General features: G+C 40.5%; 1 protein-coding gene across 1 annotated transcript in view; it reads left to right on the top strand.

The window, feature by feature from the left end:
- RNF217 (ring finger protein 217) overlaps positions 1–27,567 on the top strand; it is a 118,788-nt gene that overhangs the window by 61,575 nt on the left and 29,646 nt on the right. Inside the window, exon 2 of the mRNA XM_005684492.3 lies at positions 16,544–16,777. Within this exon, the coding sequence (XP_005684549.3) occupies positions 16,544–16,777 (234 nt within the window). The remainder of the gene's footprint in view (positions 1–16,543; positions 16,778–27,567) is intronic.

The raw sequence follows: 27,567 nt of genomic DNA, 5'->3' as shown, positions 1-27,567 counted from the left end.
GCATATAGAATTTTAAAAATTATAGAAATTAGATGGTGTATTTGAAATGAACCTTTCTCAATTAGTAGATGTTGTTTTTAAAGTATCCAACAACAGGGAACAACGGCAGAGGCAAGGAGATGTGAAACAATGCAATTTTTCTGGTAGCAGCGCTGAAAGCAAGTAACTTACCAGGTGGCTCGGTGGTAAAGAATCCACCCACCAATGTGGGAGACACCAGAGATGCAGATTCGATCCCTGGGTTGGGAAAATCCCCTGGAGAAGAAAATGGCAACCCATTCCAGTACTCTTGCCTGGAAAATTCCATGGGCGAAGGAGCCTGGCGGGTTACAGTTCGTAGGGTTGCAGAGGATTGAACATGGCTGAGCGACTGAACACAGAATAAATTTGGTTTCTTTACCAGCTGAGCCATAAGGGAAGCCCAAGAACACTGGAGTGGGTAGCCCATCCCTTCTCCAGGGGATCTTCCCGACCCAGGAGTCGAACTGGGGTCTCCTGCATTGTGGGTGGATTCTTTAGCTATCAGGGAAGGCTTGCAGTGCATTCTAGAAGGTTGTATATGAAAATGTTTATATTGTTCACATTTGGATAAGACAAAACCTTATTTTCCCTCTTTTTCTGTTTTCCGCATTTCCTCTATAAAGGAAACAAACACTTCTCCACACTCCAGGCCCCAGTATGGTTGATATCTTTTTTCCACTTGGTTCTATAAAGTGAGGAATGAAGCAGACTTGTTGGGTTTAGAGAGAAAAAGTATGTTTCTGTTCCGTCTCAAAATGATGAGATTCTTCAACAATTAGATAAAACTTGTGTGTGTTAGTCTGGAGCCCGCCAGGCTTTTCTATCCATGGAATTCTCCAAGCAAGACTACTGGAGTGGGTTGCCATTCCCTTCTCCAGACGATCTTCCTGATCCAGGGATCGAACCCAGGTCTCCCGCATTGGAGGCAGATTCTTTATCATCTGAGCCACCAGGGAAGCTCAGACAAAACTTTGTTCCATTTTATGTAGTAAGAGTCCAGTGAAATTTTGGTCAGCTAAAAAGTTTTGGCAACTGGAGCTTGAAAGCACATTCAAGAGCCAAAAAACGAAACACTCATTGCCCTTTAATCAGAGGAGCCTAGGATCACTTTAGAGATGTTGGACTAGGAAGGATGGGCTGACCAACAGAGAGGCCCCGAAGTGTTTCCTTCCCTATATCCCAGCCCTTTTTCTTTCCATTAACATGTTGGGTACAATAGCTGAGCCTGTGACCTGTCAAGGATTGTCTGTTCCCCGTAAGGAAGGCTGTGCTTTCAGCCCACCTGAGTTCTCTACCCTGATAATTACAGCGAATCACTTGTATCTTCTTAGAACTACTGATGAAGGCTAATCTGACTGTCAACCCCCTCCCTCACTCCCAGAGTCCCTTAGAATGATCTAGAACAGAACATTAATTATTCTACCTCCAAGGCTATGTTATACACTAGACAGAGCAAACAAAATCACCTTTCCTCCCCTATAACTGAGGCTGCACCCATGCTCTGTATTATCGTCTCTGTCTTTGTTCCCTCCTAGATCCTTACCTTTGTGTGGTTGGAGATCTGAACACTACCTAGAAAACCAGCACTAGCTATATTAATCTCTTTTTGAATTTTAGCAAATATTTATTAAGCACCTACCCTGTGCTGGGTAGTGAGTGAGGTATGTGAGATGTAAGAATAAACGCATAATCCCTACCCTCAAAAAATGTTATAGGATAATGGAAAATACCAAGCAGTCACTCTAGGATAGATAAAATGACAGGAATGAGCACAGGCTGTTACAGATTTGACAAATAAGCTAAGACCTGCAGAATTGAGGCAAGACACGTGTATAAATCATGTCCCAAGTAGAAGGAACAGCAGGTGCTAGAGGCAAACCAGTGTATGACAGACAGAGGCTGTGAGGGGGCAATGGCAACAGAGAATCCAGAAAAATCAAATCATTAATTGAATCTTTATTTCACATACTAGGGTTTTTGTTGTTTTTGTACTTCATCCTAGGCACAAAGGTATTATTAAAATTTTAATTATTGGAGTGCCATGACTGTGGCGTGGAGTGTCGTGGAATGTCATTAGTGGAGTGTGTTTTAAAAAGGGTGCTCCAGAGCCAGGGCAAACTTAGTGGCAGTGGAGATCCAGAGACATAAATGGTTCTTTAAAGTGTGAGTATCATCTCTCTGAGTCATCCCAGTGCACCAGCCCCAAGCATCCTGTATCCTGTATCGAACCTAGACTAGCGAGATGATATGGGGAGGGTGGTGGGAGGGGGGTTCGGGGTTGGGAACTCACGTACACCTGTGGAGGACTGATGTCAATATATGGCAAAACCAATACAGTATTGTAAAGTAAAAAAATAAAATGTAAATTAAAAAAAGTGTGAATAAAATGGAATTTTGTTGACTGGTTGGGGGAGAGATGAGGCAAAGAAAAGTCAGAAGAGAGAATACTTTGTTTTCCGGTTTCTGCCCCACTCACTGTGATAAGCAAATGAAGGACGGTGGTCTGTCAGGGAGAGATGAATGGGGAGGTGATGAGTTTGGCTTTAGGCTGAGTTTGAGGTGTATGAGTGGAGACATCGAGTAAGGGATTGCATGTGGTTATCAGAAGCTCAGTAGAGAGATCTGGGCTGGAGGTTTACGGGGCGGGGGCGGGGGGGAGGGGAGCCATCAGCTTTTGTATGGAGTTGAAACGATGGGAGTGGAGGAAAGACACTCAGAGGACCATCTGTAATAAATGGAGCCTTGGAAACTCGGGAAGTTTTAAGAGACAGAAATAGGAAGAATTCACCAAAGGGACAGAAGGAAGTACCGAGAACCTGAGAACGTGATGTCCTAGGGGTCAAGAAAGAAGCAGAGGTCAGCAGGGGCCGTGCTGCAGAGGTGAGTGAATAAATAATCCTTATTCGCTAGGGCAGTTAGGAACGAGAAGGTCGCTGGTACTTTTGTTTGTAGAGAGAGACCTAAAGTGGAGGAGTGAGCCAGATAATAGTGAGTTTTTAAATGTGGACAGGGAGACAAAAACCTTAGTCTTTCAGTTAGCTTGGTTGAAAATGGAGGGAGACCGAGATGTAGAGACTGACGCATGTAGGGTCCTAAGGCGTTTTTATTTCGTTTTGCTTTTATAATGGGAGAAACTTGACCATGTGCATATGCTTCACTGACTTAACTTTCCAGAGAGAGGAGAGATCCTGACAAGGCAGGCACTAATACTGATCTTGGGACGCTCGGGAGGTCCTTCTTTCTACCAAAGAGGAAGGAAGGTTAGAAGACAGCTGATGGGGAACTGAAAGTTGAAGGGGTTCTCATCTGACCACATTAGATTTTACTGTGTCACGTGGGAGTGAGGTTATGGATTGCATGTGGGTCAGTTGCAAAGAGAAAGTTGGAGTGAGGCCTTGAGGAGGAGGTGGACATTGGAAATGGTTCATAGGCGAGGAAGGCGTGACCTTGAGGGACCCCGAGAAGGGCTGCCGCTTAGTGATGACAACCCAGACACACATGGGGACCATCTGCTTGTCTACCAGACTGTGTGAGGGGGGAGATGAGGGGTACAGCTAACCCTTATGCTTGTCCAAGTATCATGTTTAGAAAGGCATGTACTGCGTCTGATTGAGCATTTAAGAATTCTCAGTGGGCACTAGTGTTATTATTCTCAGTGGGCAATGGTGTTATTATTCTGAGTGACTGATTTTGCCCAGTCTGGATCAGCATCAGCAGGGGCTTAATGACAATGTGTACAGGCTCTGACAGTGATTAGGTTTGGATTAAAGCTTCAATAAAAGTTAGCTACTGCTATCGTCATCACCATCATTCAGTTCACTCTGACAATACCAGAAGTTTCTGGAAGGTTTACAGTTTAAGGCTTTACTGTAGAGCGTGAACATGCCATCAGCGCTCCACTTGCCTGTGTTAGAAAGAATGACAGAAGGCACTGGGCATTCCTCTGCGGAGAGCACAAGACTAAAGCAAATACTAAACAGCATTCTCAAAGTGAAAAGTTCAGTGTTTATCCATTGAGTCTTTTTAGGAAGTAGGTTTCCTTGTGCAGCCCCTAAACTTGTCTAGGAATTTCATTGCTTCCCTGGGTGACCTTTTACTTCATAGAACAGAGTGGGATTGGGGTGGGTGCTAGTGGGAAATGATGATCCTTGCCTAAATCTGTCTCCTTTATTGGATGAAAAACTTTAAATACGAAAAACCATATTCATAGTACAGTAGCCTTGTTTTCACAAACAGAGAGTAATAATAAAGTAATAGTAAAAGATAATCTCAGGACCCCAGGCTAAGATTCCTTGATATATATACAGTCTGTGTAGTTCCTAGAGGATTTAATTTCTAGAATATTTGTAATGGCAAAATTTATTGTTATTCCATGTAAAAATGAGGTAAGAATGTATAATAAAACTGAAAATAATACTAATACAGAAGTGTTAGTATATATATATATATAAAGAGCTTCCCTGATAGCTCAGTTGGTAAAGAATCCATTTACAATGCAGGAGACCCCTGTTCAATTCCTGGGTTGGGAAGATCTCCTGGAGAAGGGATAGGCTACCCACTCCTGTATTCTTCGGCTTCCCTTGTGGCTCAGCTGGTAAAGAAACCACCTGCAATATGGGAGACCTGGGTTTGATTCTTGGGGTTGATCCCTAGAGAAGGGAATGGCTGCCCACTCCAGTTCTCTGGCCTGGAGAATTCCATGGACTGTATAGTCCATGGGGTCACAAAGAGTCAGACACGACTGAGCGACTTTCCCTTTCACTTTAGTATAATATATGGTGTGTATAAAAGCTTTCTAAAATGTTTAAATTGTATTATTATTTTCCCTTTACACTTTTTCCTATGTTTGGCTTATAAGAGAGAGGAGTAAGGGTGTTCAAAACAACTTGTCTTTCATTTTTACTTATGATTATTTTCTCTGTAAAAATGTGGTGATGTGTTCTATTCTTTCCATACAGCTCAGAGTCTTTTGATGTGGTCTCTATTTTTACCATCTTCCTCTATAAACATTATCTTAGCTAATTTTCTTAAGTGAATGTTATTTTAATCAAAGACCCTCTCTCATTTGAGCTGTCTCAGTGCTAATGCATGAGCAATATTGACCTTGTTGGCTGGCAGCAAAGTCAAGAGGTTTTTATCCTTGTGTTAGCGTCTCCTAAAGAAGTGAAGAAGCTCAGTTGAAGCAGGGTGGGATTTTATAAGATACACTTGAAGTAAATCAAGACATTTAACACTGGGTATTTCAGGTATTCCAACCCTTTTTCAGTCTAACCACAAAACTTTTCTGTGAGAGGTTATAGTATATTCATTCACCAAGCTAGTTTTTGTGGTTACGTCTCTAGCCAATCACATTTTTAAAAAGAGATTTCTATACTCCTAGGATGAGATTTTCCCCGATTTTGGAGGTGTTAAAACTCAAACATCAGAAGAGTTTTTTAAAAAATACATATGTTTTTTCTCTTTTCATATTCTTAGACACTTTAACTTTGTTCCTGAGAGATAAAGGAAAACTTGGTCACTCTACACTTAGCAGTATTTTATATCTAAAAATGATGAATAGAAACCAGGAAAGGAATTATATTTTTCTTTATCGAATCTAAAAACTCCAGGTAGTTAACAGACTATTCCTAGAACTGAGTGAGTGGTGCACAAAGATACTTTGTTTTGGCATGAAAAAGCTCTGTTGAAATTGCTCCTTTTAAGTTAAAAAACTGTGTTAACTTGGTTTAACGTCTAGGAAAGCATTGATGCTTGCCAATATTGAAAGCCCAAAACCTGTAGGGGGAAAAAAAACCCAAACATTAAAATGACTGTGAATAAAGCTACAGAACATGTATTTTTAAAGCTTGTGAAACTTGGACTTCTTCCAGGTTTACAAGCAATATCATAAGGAGTGGGTTTTGTTGTTCTATTTGTTACACAATTTTCAGGAGGAAAGGTTTCTAGATATATTAAAAAACTATCTTGACGTGAGCTCCATGAAAGGAATGTTCCTTTCTGTGAACTAGCTGTGGTGACGTCAGCACCGTGTGGGATAAGATTCCCACAGGGTTTAGTTGACCGAGGAAATGTCTGCTTTCTCCACTGCACGCGGCGGAGGGTGAGGACAGAGCCCAGAATTCAGTGCAGTAGGAGAGGCTGTAAAGTTAGATTACCAAATGTGTGCAGAAACAAAAATGGTGTTCATAACTCAGTTCCGATAAGTAAAATCCTGTACCCATAATTCTCAGTGCTCTGTCTTGTTTTCAGGACCAATGCAAAGTTTAACTTTACTGGTGTTGCAGTCCACTCTGTAACTATCACTGATTGGAGTACAGAAAACACATATGCAAACATAAAAAACTACTGAATAATGAAAAATGTAACAAATATACTACAATATCAAATAAGAAAAAATAATTCCACTGCCTGAGAAATCCATTTTTAGCAATTCTGTCTTCTTCCCTCTCAGCTTGTATTTTTTCACATATGCTTTTACATTTTTATAATATATAAATTCAGTGTTTATTCTGTTTTCTTACCTAACATTATCAGATATGTTTCATATTATTTTTCAATGTAAGAAATAAGGCATAGTCAAAACTACTCACTGTGATCCTTTCCATTCTTCATGATTTAACTAAAATGCCTTCCTTTCCATGAGCAGTCAAAATTGTTTCTCCTTTGTGCTTCTCTGCCTGAACCATGGTTATGTATGCCCATGTTGTCTCCCCTAATAAACTGAGAATTACTGGAAGGTAGTTTATTAAGCTTTAAATTCCCCCTAGTAGCTAGTAGACTGCCTTGTTCATGGTAGGCACAGAATAAATACTTGAATATTGAATTAATCTATAGAATCATTTACAGTAAAGTGACTTAAAATGAAGTTAAGGTGAGAAGAAAAGAGCAGAGCCATAGGAGGAAAATTACAAAAGAAGGAGGGAGTGATAGTATTAATTTCTGATGAGGTAGAGGGAGAATTTAAATGTAAAAACATTAAATACAGAGACCATTATTTATGAAGATATGTCATAAGTCTGTATGTACCACACAACATTGCAGTCAAATATAAAACCGAGAAGTGCAAAGGTAATTTGAAAAAAAAAAAAATATAGTAAGCAATTTCAGTATTCCTGTTTTCGAATCAGATTGAGGAGATAAATGAGCCCGTAGAAATCTATATAGAATGTTACTTTTCTTAAGTATTTTAATGTCCAAAACACATTTTAAAAGATTATTTAATTGGCTAGAAAAAATATTCCAAATTTAAGATTTTTATAGTTTACCTTTTTCATAATCAAGTAGAGTTGAAAATAAATTTAGAAAAAAAGTTACTGGAAAAACTACATAGAAATTAAAAAAACACTTGAAAGAGGGAGTAAAAAAGGATTATAAACTGCCTAGAAAATAATGAAGAGAGAACATTTCATACCAGAATTTTTGGAATCTAGCAAAAACTCTATTCATTACTAAAGAGTAAAAGAAAAAAAACAGAGTGATCAGAAGAAGCTAGGAAAAGAATAACAAAGTGAAACAAAAGCAGGAAGAGCATAATAATAATGTAAAAATCAAAAGAAAGGAAAACTAAAAGGGGAAAAAGGCAATATAAAGGACAAGAAAGCCAAAGCTAATAATTTTAAAAAACAAAATAAAATGTCATTTTGAGAGCCTGATTTAGGGACCAAAGTAAAAGTAATGAAAATGAGAAAGAAACAAGATGAGAAAGGAGATAAAAACTACAGAGAGACTATTTCTCAACAAAAATATTCTCAATAAGAGAATACTCAGTTGCAACAAAGGTAAAAATCTAGGAAACAGATTTCCTAGTTTTCTTCCTGCACACACCTAGGTAAACACATTTTCCAAGAGAGAATGAAAGTTCCTTGGTGTTTGCAGGAAGAAAACTGGGAAGCTACTACACTGCCCTTCTGAGCTGACATGTCTGTTTTGCAATGATTTTCCTTGACCGTCTGTGTGTGCTCAGTCGTGTCTGGCTCTTTGCGTCTCCATGGACTGTAACCCGCCAGACTTCTCTGTCCATGGGATTTCCCAGGCGAGGATACTGGAGTGGGTTGCTGTTTCCATCTCCAGGGAAATCTGCCCGACCCAGGGACCAAACTAGCATTTCTTGTGCCCCCTGAATTGGCAGGCAGATTCTTTACCATCTGTACCACCTAGAAAGCCTTTCCTTGAATCTTTTACCTTAAATATGCCCTTACTTGAGTTAGTGCCTCTAGTTGGGTAATATACATAGTATACATAATATACATAATATACATAAATCCTTAATATACATAAATCCTCAAAGTCACCTGTATTTGCAAAATTTTACTTATTTCACTTTTCAGAAAAGCGTTAAACGTGTTAAACGAATTTGTGAAGGGCAAAATAGTTTTCCATAACTAAACCACCAGCTTTTGGTTTTGTTTGCTTTTGACATTTTTGGGATATTTAAGCATATTTTGAAAGTCAGGGAAAAGATACCAATGAAGAGGAGGGAAAGAAGTTGTAAAAGGTCTCTTGTGAGCTCTGTAAGTTCTTTGTTAAAGTTTAAAGTTGTTTCTGAAATTTTCACTTACCCCTTTTAATTGAAATTAAACCTCAGAGTAAAACAAAATTTAAGCCGTCCTTCTCCCGCTAGAGTAATACTGATTATTAATCTTTGGTATGGGATTGACTGAATTTACTAAGTCACTTCAGTTGTGTCTGACTCTTTGCGACGCTATGGACTGTAGCCTACCAGTCTCCTCTGCCCATGAGGATTCTCCAGACAAGAATACTAGGGTTGCCGTGCCTTCCTCCAGGGGATCTTCCCAATCTAAGGTTCAACCTTGTGTCTTTTACATCTACCTGCATTGGCAGGCGGGCTCTTTACTGACGCCACCTGGGAAGCCCAAAAAATTAACTCATAGAGTCCTCTAAACAACCAAATGCTATCGGTAAATTCCAGCTTTTACAGATGCTGGGCAAGGGAAGCATTTAGCAATTAGTAAATCACTGCAGATGGTGACTGCAGCCATGAAATTAAAAGACGCTTACTCCTTGGAAGAAAAGTTATGACCAACATAGATAGCATATTCAAAAGCAGAGACATTACTTTGCCGACTAGGGTCCGTCTAGTCAAGGCTATGGTTTTTCCAGTGGTCATGTATGGATGTGAGAGTTGGACTGTGAAGAAGGCTGAGTGCCGAAGAATTGATGCGTTGAACTGTGGTGTTGGAGAAGACTCTTGAGAGTCCCTTGGACTGCAAGGAAATCCAGCCAGTCCATTCTGAAGGAGATCAGTCCTGGAATTTCTTTGGAAGGAATAATGCTAAAGCTGAAACTCCAGTACTTTGGCCACCTGATGCGAAGAGTTGACTCATTGGAAAAGACTCTGATGCGGGGAGGGATTGGGGGCAGGAGGAGAAGGGGACGACCCAGGATGAGATGGCTGGATGGCATCACGGACTCGATGGACATGAGTCTGAGTGAACTCTGGAAATTGGTGATGGACAGGGAAGCCTGGCGTGCTGCAATTCATGGGGTTGCAAAGAGTCGGACACGACTGAGCGACTGAACTGAACTGAAAGGTCCAGAGGACTTCCCAGGTGGCACAGTGGTAAAGAACCTGCCTGCAGTTATTCAATCTGGAAGAAATGGGGGATTCTATATCTTTATTTCTTACTATTTTGTTTTCAGTTTTCTTTTTCTCTTCTTGCATTGGCTAGCTCTAGTCAATGTTTAGTAATGGTGGCAGTACATATTCACTCCATTTCCATTCTTAAGAAAAAACTTTCAATATTTCATCATGGAGTATTACGTTTACTGTAGGTTTTCTTATATATACTCTTTATTAGATTAAGGAAGTTTTCATCTCTTCCTAGTTTGCCAAGATTTTAGCATAACTGAATGTTGAATTTATCAAATAACCTTTCCTCTTTCTATTGAGAAAATCATATGATGTTTCTCCCTTATTTTATTAATGTGTGAGTTAATGGTAATGGGTTTTTGAATGTTGTCATCCTTGCATTCTTGGAATAAACCCGCTTTGATTATATTATCTTTTTCATGCATTATCTGGATTGGTTTGTTAATGTTTTGTTTAGAATTTTTGTGTCTGTGTTTACAAAGAGATCAGTCAGGAGTTTTTCTTGGTTGCAATATCCTTATCAGATTTTGGTATCATGAGTATGCTGGCCTGATAAAACAACCCAAGTAGTGATCTCTCCCCCTCTTTCTATCATTGTTCACTAGGAGTAGTTGGGTAGTGTCAGTGTTATTTCATCCTTAGGTTCTTGGTAGACTTCACCAGCAAGTCACCTGGGGCTGAAGCTTTCTGTGTGGGAATATCTTTTTCCTCTGTTGCTTCTTAAGTTACTTTCTTTGTATTCGCTACTTGGCATTTTTACCTAATGTGTCTAAGTGTGATTTTTATCAAAGGCAGCTAGCACAATGATCTGTAATATCTGCTGAGCCAGCAAAAGAGCTATTTGTCAGTAACGCAGCCACCTTCCTCTCATTAAGGATAAAACTATGGCGAAATCCATGAACCTAAAAATGAATCTGCCTTTATGGTGTTCCACAAAGTAATTAATGCACAGAAAGTGAAAGTCGCTCAGTTGTGGCTGACTCTTTGCGACCCCAAGGACTGTAGAACTCTCCAAGCCAGCATACTGGAGTGGGTAGCCTTTTCCTTCTCCAGAGGATCTTCCCAACCCAGGGATCGAACCCAGGTCTCCTGCATTGCAGGCGGATTCTTTCCCAGCTGAGCCACCAGAGAAGCCCAGTGCAGAGAAAGTGCTTCTAACAATGCCTGGCATAGACGAGGTGCTGCGTACATTTCATGACTGTTGTTACTGCGTTCGTTGTTGTATTCTCTTCTCCTCTGCCACATTAATGTGCTTCTTTTTAATGATAGAGGAAATCTGAAATCGCTTGGTCTTAAGTGAATAAAAGAGTGTATGAAGCATGCTGTATTCTATCATGACCAACCAAAACCAGGATCAAAACATGTAAGCCATTGAGTTTGATAAACTGAGCCTTGAGTCCAAGGTTTATGTTTTCTGTCTTTTTCTTTGGAGGAGTTAATTAATCTGTCACTTTTCCAGTCGTCTCCCTCACCTGTGTCACTGAATTACTTTTGAGTTCTCCCAAGTGGCAAATTAGCCATTTAACTTGAACATTAAGTGGGTAACTGTGTCTCTTACTAATGCCCTTGGAGACTGTTGTAGAATTAAATAATTTTGTCTTCAAGAATGGACATGCTTTTGTTCAGATTTGGAGAGCCTATTTTTCAGTCATATAAATAGTAGCATTAGCATTGAACACAACAGAAATTTTGGCCTTTGTTTTCATTATACTAAGTACAAAAAATCCTATAAATAGAAGTTAGATGACATTACTGAAACTAAGTTGATATTAAAGAATTATTGTCACTTTAAAAAAATTTTGTATAGTGATTATATATTTTTTAAAGATTTCTTATTTTCTTTAGACTTACATTGAAATATTTGTGAGTGAAATGACATGATGTCTGGTATTTGGACTAAATAATATGGGAAGACTGTAGTGAGTCAGGGCAGAGAAAAAATAAAATTGACCAAGCTGAAGCATGGGTACTTAAGGGTTCATAATACCAATCTGAAGATTTGTGCATATGTATATGTGTTCCTAGTAATTTTTAAATTTGGGGATAGAATATTAAATGAATTGAAGAAGAAAAGCCACTCAGTTGTGTCTGACTCTTTGAGACCCCATGGACTGTAGCCTACCACGCTCCTCTGTCCATGGGATTTTCCAGGCAAGAGTACTGGAGTGGGTTGCCATTTCCTTCTCCAATTAAATACCACTAGATTCCAAATTACTAGAAGAGGCTATCAACACAAATTTAATTACCATATTCTCAAGTTCCTTGAGGGTAGGATTCATGGTTTAAGCTACTTTATATCCTGGACTTTTATATCCTTTACCTGTAATATTATAGGAATTTAATCTATGTTTTGTGGATGAATTAATCTTTACTAAATTTGCAGTGAGTCATTTCCAGCAAGTATCACATATCCATGTAAACTGTGTTTTATTAGAAATTCTCAGTGAGTATTAATAGCACCCACCAATCATCAGGTTATTTCAAGCCAGAAACTTGGAATTCTTGACTCCTGCCTTTACTTCATCCTCCGTATCTGGTTCATCACCAGACCCCATTGCTTCCATTTCCGAAACGCATCTCATGTCCGGCTACCTCTTGCTGCCTAGTTCAGTCACCTGTCGTGTGCTGCCTGGATAACTGCAGTAGTCAAGTGCCACTGGTGGAAAGAACCAGAGGACCTACTGCTGCCCTCTCTGGTCTGGTGTATTCTCTGGGAAGAGCCAGGATGACTTCTTCGTAAGATGTAAGTCAGGGGATGTCACTGCTCCTCACAGAACCAGTCAGGGATTGATAGTGGACCTAGGGCAGGATCCACACTCCCGGTCACAGCTGGCAAGGCCCGCGCTTCTGGCTCACTGGGTGCGAGTTTCAGTTGCTCGGTTCTGTTCCCTGCACGCAGGCGCGGCAGCACTTTCTGCCCTGCAGCCATGTCCTTGTTCCCTCGGCCGTTCAGTCCCTCCTGCAAGTTCTCTGCGTGACCGGCCCTTTTGTTCTTAGCCGTCACCTCTTCGGAGATACCTCCTTTGATGTGTAGTTCTTTCATAGGTAGACGGATTCCAGTCCACCTGATCCATTTACTTGTTTACCATGTGTTTCCTCCAATAGAAACCCTGTATCTCTTTCTCTCTCTGTCTTCTCATTTCCCCAGAATCCATCATAACAAGCCAAACCTGTAAAAACCACTTTTAGTTGAAATCTAAGATGTGATACAGTTGTAGGATGCAGTGTTATATTATGTGTCTCTAAGAAAATTAAAATGATACCAATTAAACTATGGCACAGTGTTTAATACTATCAATTGTAAGATAGTCTTGCCTTTTGAAATATTAAAATGTTGAAAAAATGCATCTTTGAATTGATGAATTATGTACCTTGTTGAACAAATAAATGAATGTACTTTACTCAATCATGATTATTATTTTTTAGTGATCTTTTGAGGAAATAATTCTGAAAAAATAGACATGTACAGGCCAGAGATTGCCTAGGTCATGAGTAGTGTTTTATTATGGAAAAGGGGATGTTAGTACGAAGAAGTATGAATAATGCTTGTATGAGTAATTGCTCCAATTATTACCTTACCAGCAATAATTCACATTTTATAGGCCTCGCATGGGCCAGGAAACTTGAATTCTCAATAGACACTTTGAGAGACTCATGCCGTCTGGAAGTAGATTCAGGCTCTGTGCTGTAAAAGGAGGGAAGACAGATAAAATAGGTTGGGATTAACATATACATACTACTATATATGAAATAGTCAGCAAGGGCCTACTGTATAGCACAGTAAATTCTACTCAATACTGTAATAACCTACATGGGAAAATAATCTGGAAAAGAATAGATGTATGTATGCTGCTGCTGCTAAGTTGCTTCAGTCATGTCCGACTCTGTGCGACCCCATAGACGGCAGCCCACCAGGCTGTACCATCCCTGGGATTCTCCAGGCAAGAACACTGGAGGGGGGTGCCATTTCCTTCTCCAGTGCATGAAAGTGAAAAGTGAAAGTGAAGTCACTCAGTCATGTCTGACTCTTAGCTACCCCATGGACTGGAGCCTACCAGGCTCCTCCGTCCATGGGATTTTCCAGGCAAGAGTGCTGGAGTGGGGTGCCATTGCCTTCTCCGAGATGTATGTATGTGTATAACTAAATTATTTTGCTTTATGCCTGAAACGAACACTACACTGTAAATCAGCCATTCTTCTTGCTGCATGCTCAGTCATGTCCGACTCTTTGTGACTCCATGGACTGTAGCCCACCAGGCTCCTCTGTCCATGAAATTTTCCAGATAAGAATACTGGAGTGGGTTGCCATTTCCTACTCCAGGGGACCTTCCCAACTCAGGATCAAACCTGCATCTCTTGCGTCTCCTGCATTAGCAGGTGGATTCTTTACCACCGTGCCACCTGGGAAGCCCAAATCAACTATATGCCAATATAAAATAAAAAGTAAAATAAAGAAAAACATAAAAGCTAATAAAAAGGGAAGAATACAAAAGAAAAAGGGAAGACAGAAAAGATGGGGACAGGCATTGGAGAGTTGGTAGTGGGAGGGTCATGGGAGATTATCATAATTGCTTCTGTTTAATAAAATATGAGATCATTTGGCTCAGTGTAGCAGGGTAGAGATTTTGGAGCTTTCAGAGAGAAGAGAAGGTATGAAGTAGGCAAAATGCAGAGGGTGCGCAGCAAAAGGAAACGGTTCTTTGGGAATGGAGTAGACTTGCAGGCAGATATCTGAGAAGCGTGAAGAAGACGAGGCTTTGTTTGGACCTCAGACAGTAGGTGTCCCAGTGTGATATGAGCTCCTGCTGCTGGCAGAGGGACAAGACGACCCACTCTCTCGAGCTGCGTGGATCATCTGGCCCCTGTACTGCATGCTTTAAGACCTGACTACTGGGGTGGCTGTGAAATTACTACTTCCATCATTACTATTTATTTACTTAAATAAACTTACAGGCAAGGGAGGGGAGGTTAAACACTGACCTTTATTCCAGCTCTTACTCCCCCCAAGTATGCGGCTCCCCAGTAAGCAGGAGTCACTTGAGATGTACCAAGTGAACTCTTCTGTGTAGAATGAAAAGAAATTGTCTTTTCACATGCAGAAAACAGAAGTTTTCAATTTTCATAGGTGTCCACTTCAGACTCCTAAGGTGGCATCATACTCTGCCCTCTTGTTCGGATCCCAGTTTATCTGCACAGCCTCTGACTTCGGCTATAACTGAAAATAATTTAATATAAAACATAATTTGGGTTGTAATAACTAACAAGTATAATAATAAGATCTGATTGTAACTATAAGCAGACTCATCAAAAAAGTAAAAAAATCTGCTTTGGGCTAATATTTGAAAAGCATCTCTGGACCATCTTTGTACAATAGTAGCATAAGATGATATGGAAACTTACCTTTCAACAGGCCAGTACTAATAAGGTGGCTTATCCAAAGTTAGATTTTTTTGATTATCAGTCTGGCTTATGTTCTTTACTGGTGTTAAATATGTTGTTCCCAGGCATCCTATAGAGTGTAGCTTCTTACCTACCTTTCCTCGAGATAAACAGCAAAGTTCAAAGTTACTGTGAACTTAGGGTCCTTGTTAATTGCTCATTATAGATGTTTTCTTTCCCCAGATCAGGTGACTTTTTCGCATTCCTCTCTCCATCTTAATAGTGGGCTTTTCTCATTAAGGTCAATGAGCTTCACCTCAAAATGTCAAGTTCACCAAGTGGGAAAGAAATGGTTTGGGGTCGTTTCCATTCAGAGCTTTCACTGCCTCCGTTTGCTGCCCTAAGATTGGCAAAAAGAGACTATGATGCCAGGACTGTAAAGGGTTTTTGTTACTATTTATGGAAAACAAGCCCAAGTCATCCTTAAAAAGTAGTTTATTTCTTTAAATCCTTTGAAACTTAATTGTGTCCATGCTTTGTACTTGAATCTTATACTGTAATTTTTAATGCTAGCCATTTCTTGAGTTCTCTATCAAATAAATAGTAAATGTGTCATTCCAGTACAGTCCCTCTCCCCTCTGCTAATCTAACTCTGTAGTTCTTTGAAGGAGTTCATTTTATAAATTACTTCAGAAGCAGCCAGATCTCAGAGGGATTTTTTTACAGTTTTATGATTGGTTTAATTTTCTTACTTGTTCGTATGATTCTCATGACATGGGAACAGTTATATGTTCTTTACCTGGGAAAGTCAGGGGGAAGGGTTTTTTCTTTTTAGCAATAATTTTTAGACTATTGGATGTTGCATATAGAAGTAAAATCCTATTTTATTTTGGTCATCATAAAGTTAAATGTGCCCTAAATCTAGTGCTGAGTAAGGCTATGGTAAGAAAAATTTGAGCTTCCCTGGTGGCTCAGATGATGAAGAATCTGCCTGCAATGCAGGAGACCTGAGTTTGATCCCTGGGTCTGGAATCAATATCCCTGGAGAAGGAAATGGCAACCCACTCCAGGATTCTTGCCTGGGAAATCCTGTGGACAGAGGAGCCTGGCAGGAACTTTGTAGTAAGGTTGAAAAATCTGAAACACCTTTTCATGCAAGCTGTTCTTTTATGTGGCTCATTGTCTGAATGCTGTCTCATCCTGCAGGTTGCAGAGGATTGAATGATAATTTGCTTCCCGGGTGAGCCTGTAATGTAGGCCCATTCCAGTTCTCATATTTCATAATCATTATATTTAATGATAGAGAATGCTTAAATACCCTATCAGTCATTTTGGAAACGTTATATAGTAATTATTTGGTATCACCTGACATGGGTACCAAAGTGATTATCATTTATTATGTATGCTACAGAGTCATGAAAAGTGACAGATAATCCTTTGCTATAATTATGAAGTAAGCATTACCATATGAAAAGAGAAGAGAGTGTAATAACCAGTGCCTTTTTTTTCTCTCCCATTTGTTCTTTCACACAGGTACAGCTTGGCCAAGTGGAAATCAAATGCCCTATCACTGAGTGCTTTGAATTCCTGGAAGAAACGATGGTTGTCTATAACCTGACACATGAAGACTCCATCAAATACAAGTACTTCTTGGAACTTGGCCGTATTGATGCCAGCACCAAGCCATGTCCTCAGTGCAAGCACTTTACAACCTTCAAGAAAAAAGGACATATTCCCACCCCTTCCAGATCAGAAAGCAAATACAAAGTAAGCATGTTCACCAGAGTTGTGGGTTAGATGTCACATAGTGAGAGCAGCCAAGTTAGGCCAACTTGTGGTAGGCATTGAGTGGGCTTCCTTCCCTTATCGGAGTCCAAGGTGAGTATACAACGGCTGTAATTCTGAAAATGTGTGGTTTGGGGACGCTGCTAAATAGGAGAGTACGTGTGAGGATTTAATTAAAGTTCTCCTTTGGCTTTAACCCATTTAAAATTCACTCATAGCCAAATTAAAAGACTAGTTTTTAAAGTAATTATCACTGCTGTTACTAAATATTAAATAAATGTGTGTTAGTTGCTCAGTCATGTCCGACTCTTTGTGACCCCATGGACTGGAGCCCGCCAGGCTCCTCCATCCATGGAATTTTCTAGGCAAGAGTACTGGGGTGGGTTGCCATTCTCTTCTCCAGGGGATCTTCCCAACCCAGGGATCAAACCCAGGTCTCCTGCATTGCAGGCAGATGCTTTACCATCTGAGATTTTTTTCAGTGGACCCAATAAGTAAAATAGTGTAATATGCTATTTACTCATTTATTCAGCAAATACAAAATGCCATGCTGGGCAGTGTGCTAAGTTTGGGGGATTCAGTGGCAAACGTGACATAGTCCTTGCTCAAAAGATGTCTAATGAAGGTGAGAAAGTCATATGTTCTAAAATGATAGTGCAGTATGAGCAGTCATAAGAGGGAAAGGCGGGGATGGGATGCATTGGGAGACTGGGATTAGCATGTGCACACTGCTGATACCATGTACAGAATGGGTAACTAATGTGAACATGCTGTGTAGCACAGAGAAGTCTATTCAGTGCTCTGTGATGGCCTGAATGGGAAGGAAATCCAAAAAAGGAGGGGATGTACGTACATGTATAGCGGGTGCACTTTGCTGTACAGTATAAACTAACGCAACTCTCGTCCAGTGAAAACCTGAAAAAATGATGTGAGTAGTCATAAAACAAAAACGTGAAGCCCGCTAGACTTGTGCTTTGCGAACACTGACAGAAGAAGGGGGCTGGCAGGTCAGGAAAGGCTTCCTGGAGAAGATGCAGTTCTGCAGGCGCATACACAGGGGAGATCATTTCAGAGCAAGGGAGGAGTAAGTGCCAGGCCCAGAGGCAGAGGCAGGCTTGCTGAAAGCAAGTGCTTGGTAGAACGAGTGGAAAGAGAATGAAGAACAGGCAGCAGGTCAGGTATTTAAGAGCAGATCATGTTGAGTCTTTCACCCTGTAACTCAGGCTTGAATTTAAGTCTGCTGGCGTTACAGAAAGGTCATTCTGGCAGCATATGGAAGATAGCAGAGGAAGGCAAGACTGAAGGCAAGACTGAACACAGCAGCATCAGCAGGGGCAACCCTTGCTTCACTGCCCTGACTGTACATTGGAATCTCCTGGGGAGCTTTCAGGCACACCAGTTCTCAGTCCCTAAGCCCTCCCTACCAACTATCTTCCGAATTTTTGAACCTCACCAAGTGGCTCTAATAGGCAGCAGAACTGGGAACCTTGGCAATAAATGAAGCAGAAGTAAATACAAACGAAATGTTGTTGATCAGGAAGCAGTTTTTTAACTGCTTGGTAATAGGTGAGAGATGAAAACCTCAAAATAAAGTGAAACTTATTTTTTTTATATTTTATATTTTTTATATTTATTTTATTAAACAACTCAAGAAACATAAAACTAGTACAGATTTGGGGGATGGTTATTACTGTTTTCCTTAATTACTTTTCTAGAAGAGATGATATATAACAGAAGTGGTAAATAATCTTCCTGTTCTGTACTCTGCAGAGTTTTAGGGCTAATTCAAATAATTTCTGAAGCAGTGACTTTTTAATGCTTGGTACAGTGTTTTATACAGAGAAGGAAATGGCAACCCACTCCAGAATTCTTACTTGGGAAATCCCACGGATCGAAGAGGCTGCGGGGCTACAGGCCGTGAGGTCTCAAGCGTCAGACACGACTTAGTGACTAAACCAGCACCACCCACAGTGTTCACATAGCATTTTCATCATTAAATTCCAAGTTCTCACGTTAGCATTAACTACCTGATTTACATGCCCATACCTGTCTGGATCTTATGAGTAAAGAGAACACAGACATGGATACTCAAGCAAAGGAACTGTGACATTCATAATCACAGTATGGCACCCTAAGCTGATCCCATTTTGGAGGATTAACCAATGCTTATTTGTTAGGTTGACTGTATTTTTTAAAATTCAGTTTGCCCAATAACAGAATCCAAATTGGTATAATTTGTCATAATTTTAAGAGTAGTGAATTCAAGTACTTGAATGCAATAAATTGAATCATGAGGCAACAGAAAGAGAAAAGTTTACTGCTAATATCAACATGTTTGAGCAATGTAAAATCTCCTCATAATATTCGTTAGAGTCTATATTGTGTTTTGTATATATTGATGAAACCCTTAGAATAGATATTTCAATATTCTTTCTGAGTCAAGTCATATTAATAATATCCTGATCCAAGATGTCATTCTTTGAGGGTTGATTGTGGTTTCTGCTGTCAGTTCAGAGGCACTTAACATCCAAGGTTAAAATTGCTTCAAAATATTATAGCTATTTTATACCAGGAAATACTTTTAGTGGATTCCCACATGGCTCAGTGGTAAAGAATCCGCCTGCCATTGCAGGAGACAGATTTGATCCCTGGGTCGGGAAGATCACTTGGAGTAGGAAATGGCAACCCACTCCAGCATTCTTGCCTGGAAAATTCCATGGATAGAGGAGCCTGGCGAGCTATAGTCTGTGGGGTCACAAAGAGTCAGACACGATTGAGTATGCATGCATATACTTCTAGTATATCACACATGTTATATCATATTTGAATATTCCATTCAAATAGGTTTTTGTAACATTTTTGTATTCTTCATAGGGAAAAAGGATAAACAGACTATATTAGCAAGCAGGAACAAGAACTCTTATCTTGTTCAGGCCCTCATTCAACATCTTTTGGCAACAGTTCAGGAAATAGAGCTTTTCATTATGTTCTGAACTCCACAAAATTCTAATATGAAATAGAACAAGCACATTCCTGAATTGAGAAACTTACGTTGAGACAACCTTGCCTGTGGACAAATCCAGTCTTTCTCATTCCTAACATTTGTCTTCTGAAACTCATGAGGCCAAGAAGTTTGACCATTCCACTTCTATGAGATTGATTTCACTTGCCATTTAGAAATCTAATTTCTAACCTAAAGAGTTTCTATAATTCATTAATGCAGCTCCCAATGCATGTTAATACAGAGAACTAGTTAGCTTGGAGGAAATAAAAATGGCTGGGCTGTAATGGTGCTCAGGTGACGCCTGGAGACAGGCACATCACCAGCACCTGAAGGTTTTCTCCATAGCAATTATCATCTGGGATTTTATGGTGTATTTGTGTGGTTATTTGCTTAGTGTCTCCCACTGGTCTCTAGGAGACCAGGTCCAGACTTGCTTACTGCTGATAACCTGTGTCAAGCACTCTGTCTGATAGAGTCTTGTCTCAAAATACATTTCATGAGGGAACTAATCAATGGGCCAGTGCATAAATAATAATTTGTACTGTAATACATGTGGGTGGAAAATGCTGAGCGCATAGGAGAAGAAAGGGCAGGAGAGGTTGGGAAAGCTTCATTAAAGGGCAAATGCATTAAGCTAAACCTTGAAATGTTGAATTTGCTATGCTGGAAAAGATGGGTCAGAGCACAGGCTTCAAACCAGATTTAAATTCTCAGCCTGCCATATGCTAGCTCTGTAACCCTAAGAACAGCTTCTGCATCTTTTACTGGTGGTAGAAATAATACCTGTCATAAGAGTGTAATAAGGATTAAGTAAGATCACACATATAAAGTGCATAGCACCATGTCTGATATATCCTAAGTGCTCAACACATGCTAGAAATTAGTATGCTTATTATCATTATTAGGAAAAGTCAGCAGAATGAACAACCTGGGTTATTAGGGAGGGGATGGAGGAATCAAAAAGAATAGAGGTGGAATAAAAGATTGGGTGACTGATGGATGGTCAGAGTGAAAGGGGGATGAAACAGACTTTGAGTTCTTTGAGTTTAAAGAACCTTTTGGAGCATCAAAGAGAAGTCTAGGAGGCTTGGATCTAATGCTAGGACTGAGCTGATGGAAATCATTAATATTTGGGAAGAGGAGGAGGTCACTGAATTCACAGAAATGAAAACTATGTGTTTGGGAGGTAGGAAAAGTTAGTTTCTCGTGGGAAAGAATAGAGGATTGCAAATAATTTAAATATACTTATTTTACTCCTAGGAGTTTTACTGAGGTATGGGCAATTCTGGGTTTCCTTCTTATTTCCAAGTGTAGACCAAGAAATGATCCCCCTTTTCACATTATTTGGAGTAAGTTGAAGAACATGCATAAATCAACAAGGGAGCATGCTGGAAATAACCCTTTTTATGGTTTCCTTGAGGCAAAACTCACAGTCATTCCCACTCTTCTTCCCACAAATATTAAGCTGAACCTTGATAATTCACAGAATGGTGCTTTGACTCATCATAAGGTGAAAAAAGCCAATAAAACATCCTGGGGAAACGCCCTCTGTGTTCTTACCTTATGTCTTATGTATTACTTTCCCTCTTTTAACTATAAATCTTCTAGTTAGAAGTCACAGTTTATAAAGCTGCACAAATACATTATTTCTTCATGTGAGAGAGAACCTTTCTAAGGTCTTTAAGAATGTAATCAAGTCAACGGGTCTGTTGCTCCTAACTGATAGACTTTAAAATATGCTTAAGTGAAAGGCTGGAATTCTGGTACTACCCAACTTACTTTCTTCCTGTGTCTGTCATTCAGTCTCCAATGACCTGTCCTATACTCCAGAAAGATGCCTCTTTGGCATCTTTTGGACTGCTTCTCCACGCTTCCTTAGCATCTCAATTCCTGTTTGGGTTCAGCCGAGGTTTGGCATTGGCAGGGAAGGAGAGAGTGGAAAGAGAGCATCGTGTGTGCATTATTCTGTCCATGGGATTTCCCAGGCAAGAATACTGGAGTGGGCTGCCTTTTCCTTCTCCAGAGGATCTTTCCAACCCAGGGATGGAACCCGAATCTCCTGCAGTGCAAACAAGTCTCCTGCAATGTAGGTGGATTCTTTACCAACGGAGCCAGCAGGGAAGGCCCATTCCCTTCCTACTTCAGTGCAAAGCTCTAGCAGTAGCTGTGTCCCTCCGCGACTGTGGCTTCCCTCTAGAGGGCCCTCCCCTGCCCCCGCCCATGTTTCTAACGCTCACTAGGCTCCAGAAAGTTCATCCCTTGCCTCTTTGGCCCTAGGAGTGGCGATGACTTCCTACTACTTCTGCTTCTAGAGACCTGCCAGTCTTTTGTTCAAATCACCTGCACCTCTCCAGTCATACTTCTAATAAACAGTTTTCATTTATAGAAACATAGACTAAAAAGTCAATAAAATGTGCTTAAGCTTCCTTCTAGTAAAGACAATTTGAGGATTTTTTTTCCATCCATAAAAATGTTTGCAGCTTTCCCGTGGAAGTGCAGTTAGCGTGCTGCTCTGCTCCTCAGTTTTCCCTCGACACCATCACTTTAAGTTGACAGTGTTTACAAATTGAGAGTCAGCTTGTGCATCAGCCTGGCAAGATCAGTTTAGCTCATGACACACACTGAATTCTCTTGGCAGCAATGCATCATGAATGTCAGGAGCTGAGAGAAAACAAGTGTAGTTTCTTAAATGATTGTTGCTAGCATAGATTTGTGAGGGAGATAGATGGAATTCTTGATTCTGGTTTGAAGAAGCCATTTGTGGGGAGGGATCAGTTAGGAGGTTGGGAGTAACATAGACAGAGTGAGTGAGTGAAGTCGCTTAGTCGTGTCCGACTCTTTGTGACCCCATGGACTGTAACCTTATCAGGCTCCTCCAACCATGGGATTTTCCAGGCAAGAATACTGGAGTGGGTTGTCTTTTCCTTCTCAGGGGATCTTCCCGATCCAGGGATTGAACCCGGGTCTCCTGCATGGCAGGCAGACGCTTTACCGTCTGAGCCACCAGGGAAGCTGGTATAGACACACTACTATATATAAAGTAGATAATTAACAAGGACCTACTGTATAGCATAGGAAACTCTACTTAGTATTCTGTAATAAACTAAATGGTAAAAGAGTTGGAAGAAAAATGTGTGTGTGCTCAGTCACTTCAGTCGTGTCCAAGTCTTTGCAACCCAGTAGACGGTAGCCCACAAGGCTCCTCCATCCATGGGATTCTCCAGGTGTGAATACTGGAGTGGGTTGCCGTGCCCTCCTCCAGGGGATCTTCCCGACCCAGGCATCAAACTTGTCTCTACTATGTCTCCTACGTTGGCAGGTGGGTTCATTACCTGGGATACCCCTTAAGAAGAACAGATGTATACGTATAACTGAATCACTTTGCTGTACACCTGAAATTAGTACAGTATTGTAAGTCAACTAAATTTTTTAAAACAGGAAAGCCATCGTAAACAGCGGATGTTATATATGTGGTCACTGAAAAAAATGTGTCATGCCCAATTATGATGCAAGGCCTAATAATTTTATTAGAATGCATTTGTACCTCTAGTTTCTAACGAGATGGTTTGCTGAAATTGGTCTTTGTTTCCTTTCTTGATGCATAAATTAGCCATAATATTTTACAGAGCCTTTCCTTGTGCATGAAACTTCTAACAACAAAAGCCAAATATTGAAATTCACTTGAAATTTTAGCCTACATCTAAGCTTAATAAAGAAAAAAAAACTACAATAATTTTAACATTAGAGGCTCATGGCTTCTGTGAATTGACCTGCCATAGGATTGAGAACTGTTTGTTTTTTTCACTTTATCACGTCATCCCTTGGATCTTTAGCACATGAGGCACGTGAAGAATCACTTCTTTTTGATGACCTGCTGGATAGTGGGTAAAAGCAAGCCAGGTCTGGTGTTCATTGTAAAAAGTTCTGTAAGACGTTAGGACTGTGCATTTCTCACCTACCTTACTCTGTATTCCTACTTTGCCATAGTTACCCATTCAAAACTGTAAGGCAGTGGTCCGCAACCTTTTTGGCACCACGGACTGATTTCGTGGAAGACAATTTTTCCATGGACCAGGGGGAGGTGGATGTTTCAAGGGCACTACATTTATGTGCAACTCCACCTCAAGTCATCAGGATTTAGGTCCCAGAGGCTGGTAGCCTTTGCTATAAGGGAACCTCATGCATTTAGTCTGTGTGTGTGAAGGTGTAAAAGTGTTAGTTGTTCAGTCATGTCTGATTCTTTGAGACCCCATGGACTGTAGCCCACGAGTCTCCTCTGTCCATGGAATTCTCCAGGCAAGAATACTGGAGTGGGTGGCCATTCCCTTCTCCATGGGATCTTCCCCATCCAGGGATCAAACCCAGGTTGCCTGCATTGCAGGTAATTCTTAACCATCTGAGCCACCCTGTGCAGCTCCACCTCAGATCATCAGACATTAGATCCCAGAGACGGGGGGCCTTTGCTGTAACGGAATCCCATGCATTCGTCTACGTGTGCATAAATCCTCTCTACAAAATGCCTACCAAGTGACCCTTCAGACACTGAAGGCTTCCATTGTCAGGGAACCTGCTACTTATAGAGTCATTCCCTTCTGTTTTGAAAGAGTCATTGTTACCTTCAGACTGAGATCTCTTTCTCCTGCTTCACCTGTTGGTCACAGAGACAACTCCCACTTTCTCATGTACACTCTGTACTTAGATGGCTCTCTTGGCGCTTCCGCTGTATCTCTGAGAGAGGTTAGTCTTTTGTGTTGTCTTCCGAGTAGGGTGTCCTTTTGAAAACTGGATGATGTCATCCTGCCGTGGCTAGGGAGTTGGGGTTTATATAAATTGGAGCAGAATCTTCCAGGACTTTATATTCATCTGTGAAGAGGTGAGTCCTCATAGACTCACATACTCCACTGGTTCTTGCTTTCTAGGTTTAGAGGAGGAGTCTATAAATGCTTGAAGATGTTTCCAGGCAAGAGGGATTAGTATAGAACAGTGATTCTCAAAGAAGGGAGGAAGGACTCTCTTCAAAGGACAGAATCCCTATTCCCAAGTTCCAACATACTGTCCTAGAAAAGCTTGCCTCTCAGTTAAAAACAAAAGTCAGTATTGAAGTGAATGTGTATACATGCATGCTAAGTCACTTCAGCTGTGTCCAGTTCTTTGCGACCTCTGGACCATAGCCCAGCAGGCTCCTCTGTCTGTAGGATTTTTCCAGGCAAGGATACTGGAGTGAGTTGCTATACCCTCCTCCAGGGGATCTTCCCCACCCAGGGATCGAACCTGAGTCTTCTGTCTGTCTGCATTGGTAGGCGGGTTCTTTACCATTAGCTCCACCTATTGTGCAATAAATTTGTGTGTTGCTTATGTAAAAGGAGCCTGGAAACCAATAAGAGGAAGGTGGGTAAGGTGATTTATATGAATAAACACCATCTCCATTTAGGTTACCTTGTCATGTGTTATTCTGCCTTTTTGTCCTTATTTGGTCCCCAACCTTCAGGAAAGTTTCCCTTTCATTTTCCCATGTAGTTTAAGCTATACTGTGAGAAATTAAGGGAAGGGTCACTTGGCCACGTTTGGACCGTGTTCAAGGAGCAGTGCCTCATGGAGCTGTGTATTATTGGCACTGCATTCAGGGTGAGAATCCCAAGTAGCAGGTAAAATCTTAGGAATTAAAAATCAAAGCAAGAATTCAAGTCATCTTCCCATGTGGAGACCCTTCCCCCACTGCCACTCCTTCTGTTAGATTTGATCTTAAAAGGGAGCAGATTGTGCTTCCTTGAAAGTATTTAAAGCCATGCGTTGGAGACTTCTTTTCTCCTCTGTAATACTCAGCACCTCCTCACAATCTCCTCCTCTTTGAGAAAACCACTTTAAGCTGTTATGGAACTTTTTCGCTAGTGGTAAAGAACACGCCTGCAAATACAGGAGACTCAGGAGTTGTGGATTCAATCCCTGGCTTGGGGAGATCCCCTGGAGAAGGGCATGGCCACCCGCTCCAGTATTCTTGTCTGGAGAATCCCATGGACAGAGGAGCCTGGCAGGCTATGGTCCATGGGGTCACAAAGAGTTGGACACTACTGAAGGGACTTTTATAATTATGAGATGTCACAATTATTTACATATATATTGATTAGTTTCTTTCAGACGCTCTAGTCTGACATCCATAAGTTGTATATGGTTCATCTGAGAAGTTTCTGGACCACAGTATGCTTTGAAAAACACGTCAGGAGTATAGGAACCGTAATGTAAAATGATTGAACTCTGTTTCTTGGGCGCATTGGTGAGATTCCGGGCTGACCCAGATGAAGTGGTTCTGCTTTCCAGGTCCCACGCGAGCTCTTGCTGTTCCCCTGGCGCGCTGTGTTTGCTCAGGCCTCAGTGGCAGCTCGGATCGGGCTCTGCACTGTGATCCCATGACTTTTCCCAGTGACACCCTACTCGTCTTTCAAGGCCTTATTCTTTCTGACTTCTGCTCTTTGGCCCTTCCTTGAGGGAGTTTTCCCATGGCTCCCACTTGTCCAGGCTTCCACTTCAGTAGTTATCACATGGTTTTATAGCTCTTCAGGTTGATATTTTTCTGTGTTCAGTAATTTGAGGACAATATTCCCATTCTTTCTGATATGTCTAAAATTAGTGCACTCAGTATCTGTTATTTCAAGGTGCTTATAAGTATTTGTTGAATAGAAAATGAATTTTGGAGTGTTTTTTTTTATTATTTGTCTTAATTTGAAGTTCTTTTAATAATAAAGCAAATTCTTCTTGGAAAACCAACTTAATTCATATTGGCCATGCTACATTTATACATGGATGTTGTCTAATATTTAGAGTTTGATCAGTAAAGATTTTGTGATTTACTTAAAATAATTATGTACATAGGACTGTGTAGTATTTCATGAAGAAAAAACTTTTCTAGGATGTTCTTTGGTTTTTAATTTTGTATTTATTTTGTGGGTTATTTCTTTATTGGCATGACGAACTGTTAAGAGAAAATACAGTTTGCTTACGACAAGTGGGTTGGTTTAATTTGTCCTCAGAGAGTCACTGTAGCCCAGGATTCTAGAAAAGCTAAGGAAATTCAAAAGTAAAAAATGTAATATAAGGTTCTTTTATATTTCATGGATTATGGAACAAGTTAATGAAGATTCCTATCTCTGATAACTTTATTTTTGAAACTCTTGTAGCCTTGCCTGTTGTAGAAGAGTTACACATTAATCATGATGTTTTGTAAAATATCATGTGAATATAATATTTAGTAAACATCATCCGGTAATCTAAGACACAGTAATACCATCTCAGCCACTTCTTGTAAATTAGACATGTTGGTTTTTCTTGGAAATTCATGTGATGTTAGCCAATGAGCAATACTTGCTGTGTGCAGAATCATTCATTTTACAAAGAACTTACTCAAGTGCCTACCATGTGCCAGAAGTTCTGTGTTACTTAACTCAGGAAATACAGAATGAATGAGAAGCCAGCCTTTGCCTTCTGTGAACTTGTAGCCTGTTAGGGAGATTAGACAGCTACATGTCTAATGTAAATTCTACAAGATACCGAAACTGGTTGGGAGAAATAGGGAAGACATCCTGAAGCAAGTAGCATTTGATCTAGTAAAGGTTTCAATAGATTGTGTTCATTGGACTTTTTCCAGTTACGAGAAGCAGGGCTATGCTCCCTCTTAAGCTCCATCATGTAATGTATTTTAGTATAAAGCTGCAGGGAAATAGGAAGGGCAAGAAAGCTGTCCAAGCTGCCACCCATGGGGCCTCATGGAGAACTG

This window comes from Capra hircus, chromosome 9 (assembly GCF_001704415.2).
Source record: "Capra hircus breed San Clemente chromosome 9, ASM170441v1, whole genome shotgun sequence".
Lineage (NCBI taxonomy): Eukaryota > Metazoa > Chordata > Mammalia > Artiodactyla > Bovidae > Capra > Capra hircus.
Note: the sequence above shows the minus strand (reverse complement) of the source record. Positions and strands in the feature narration are given on the sequence as shown.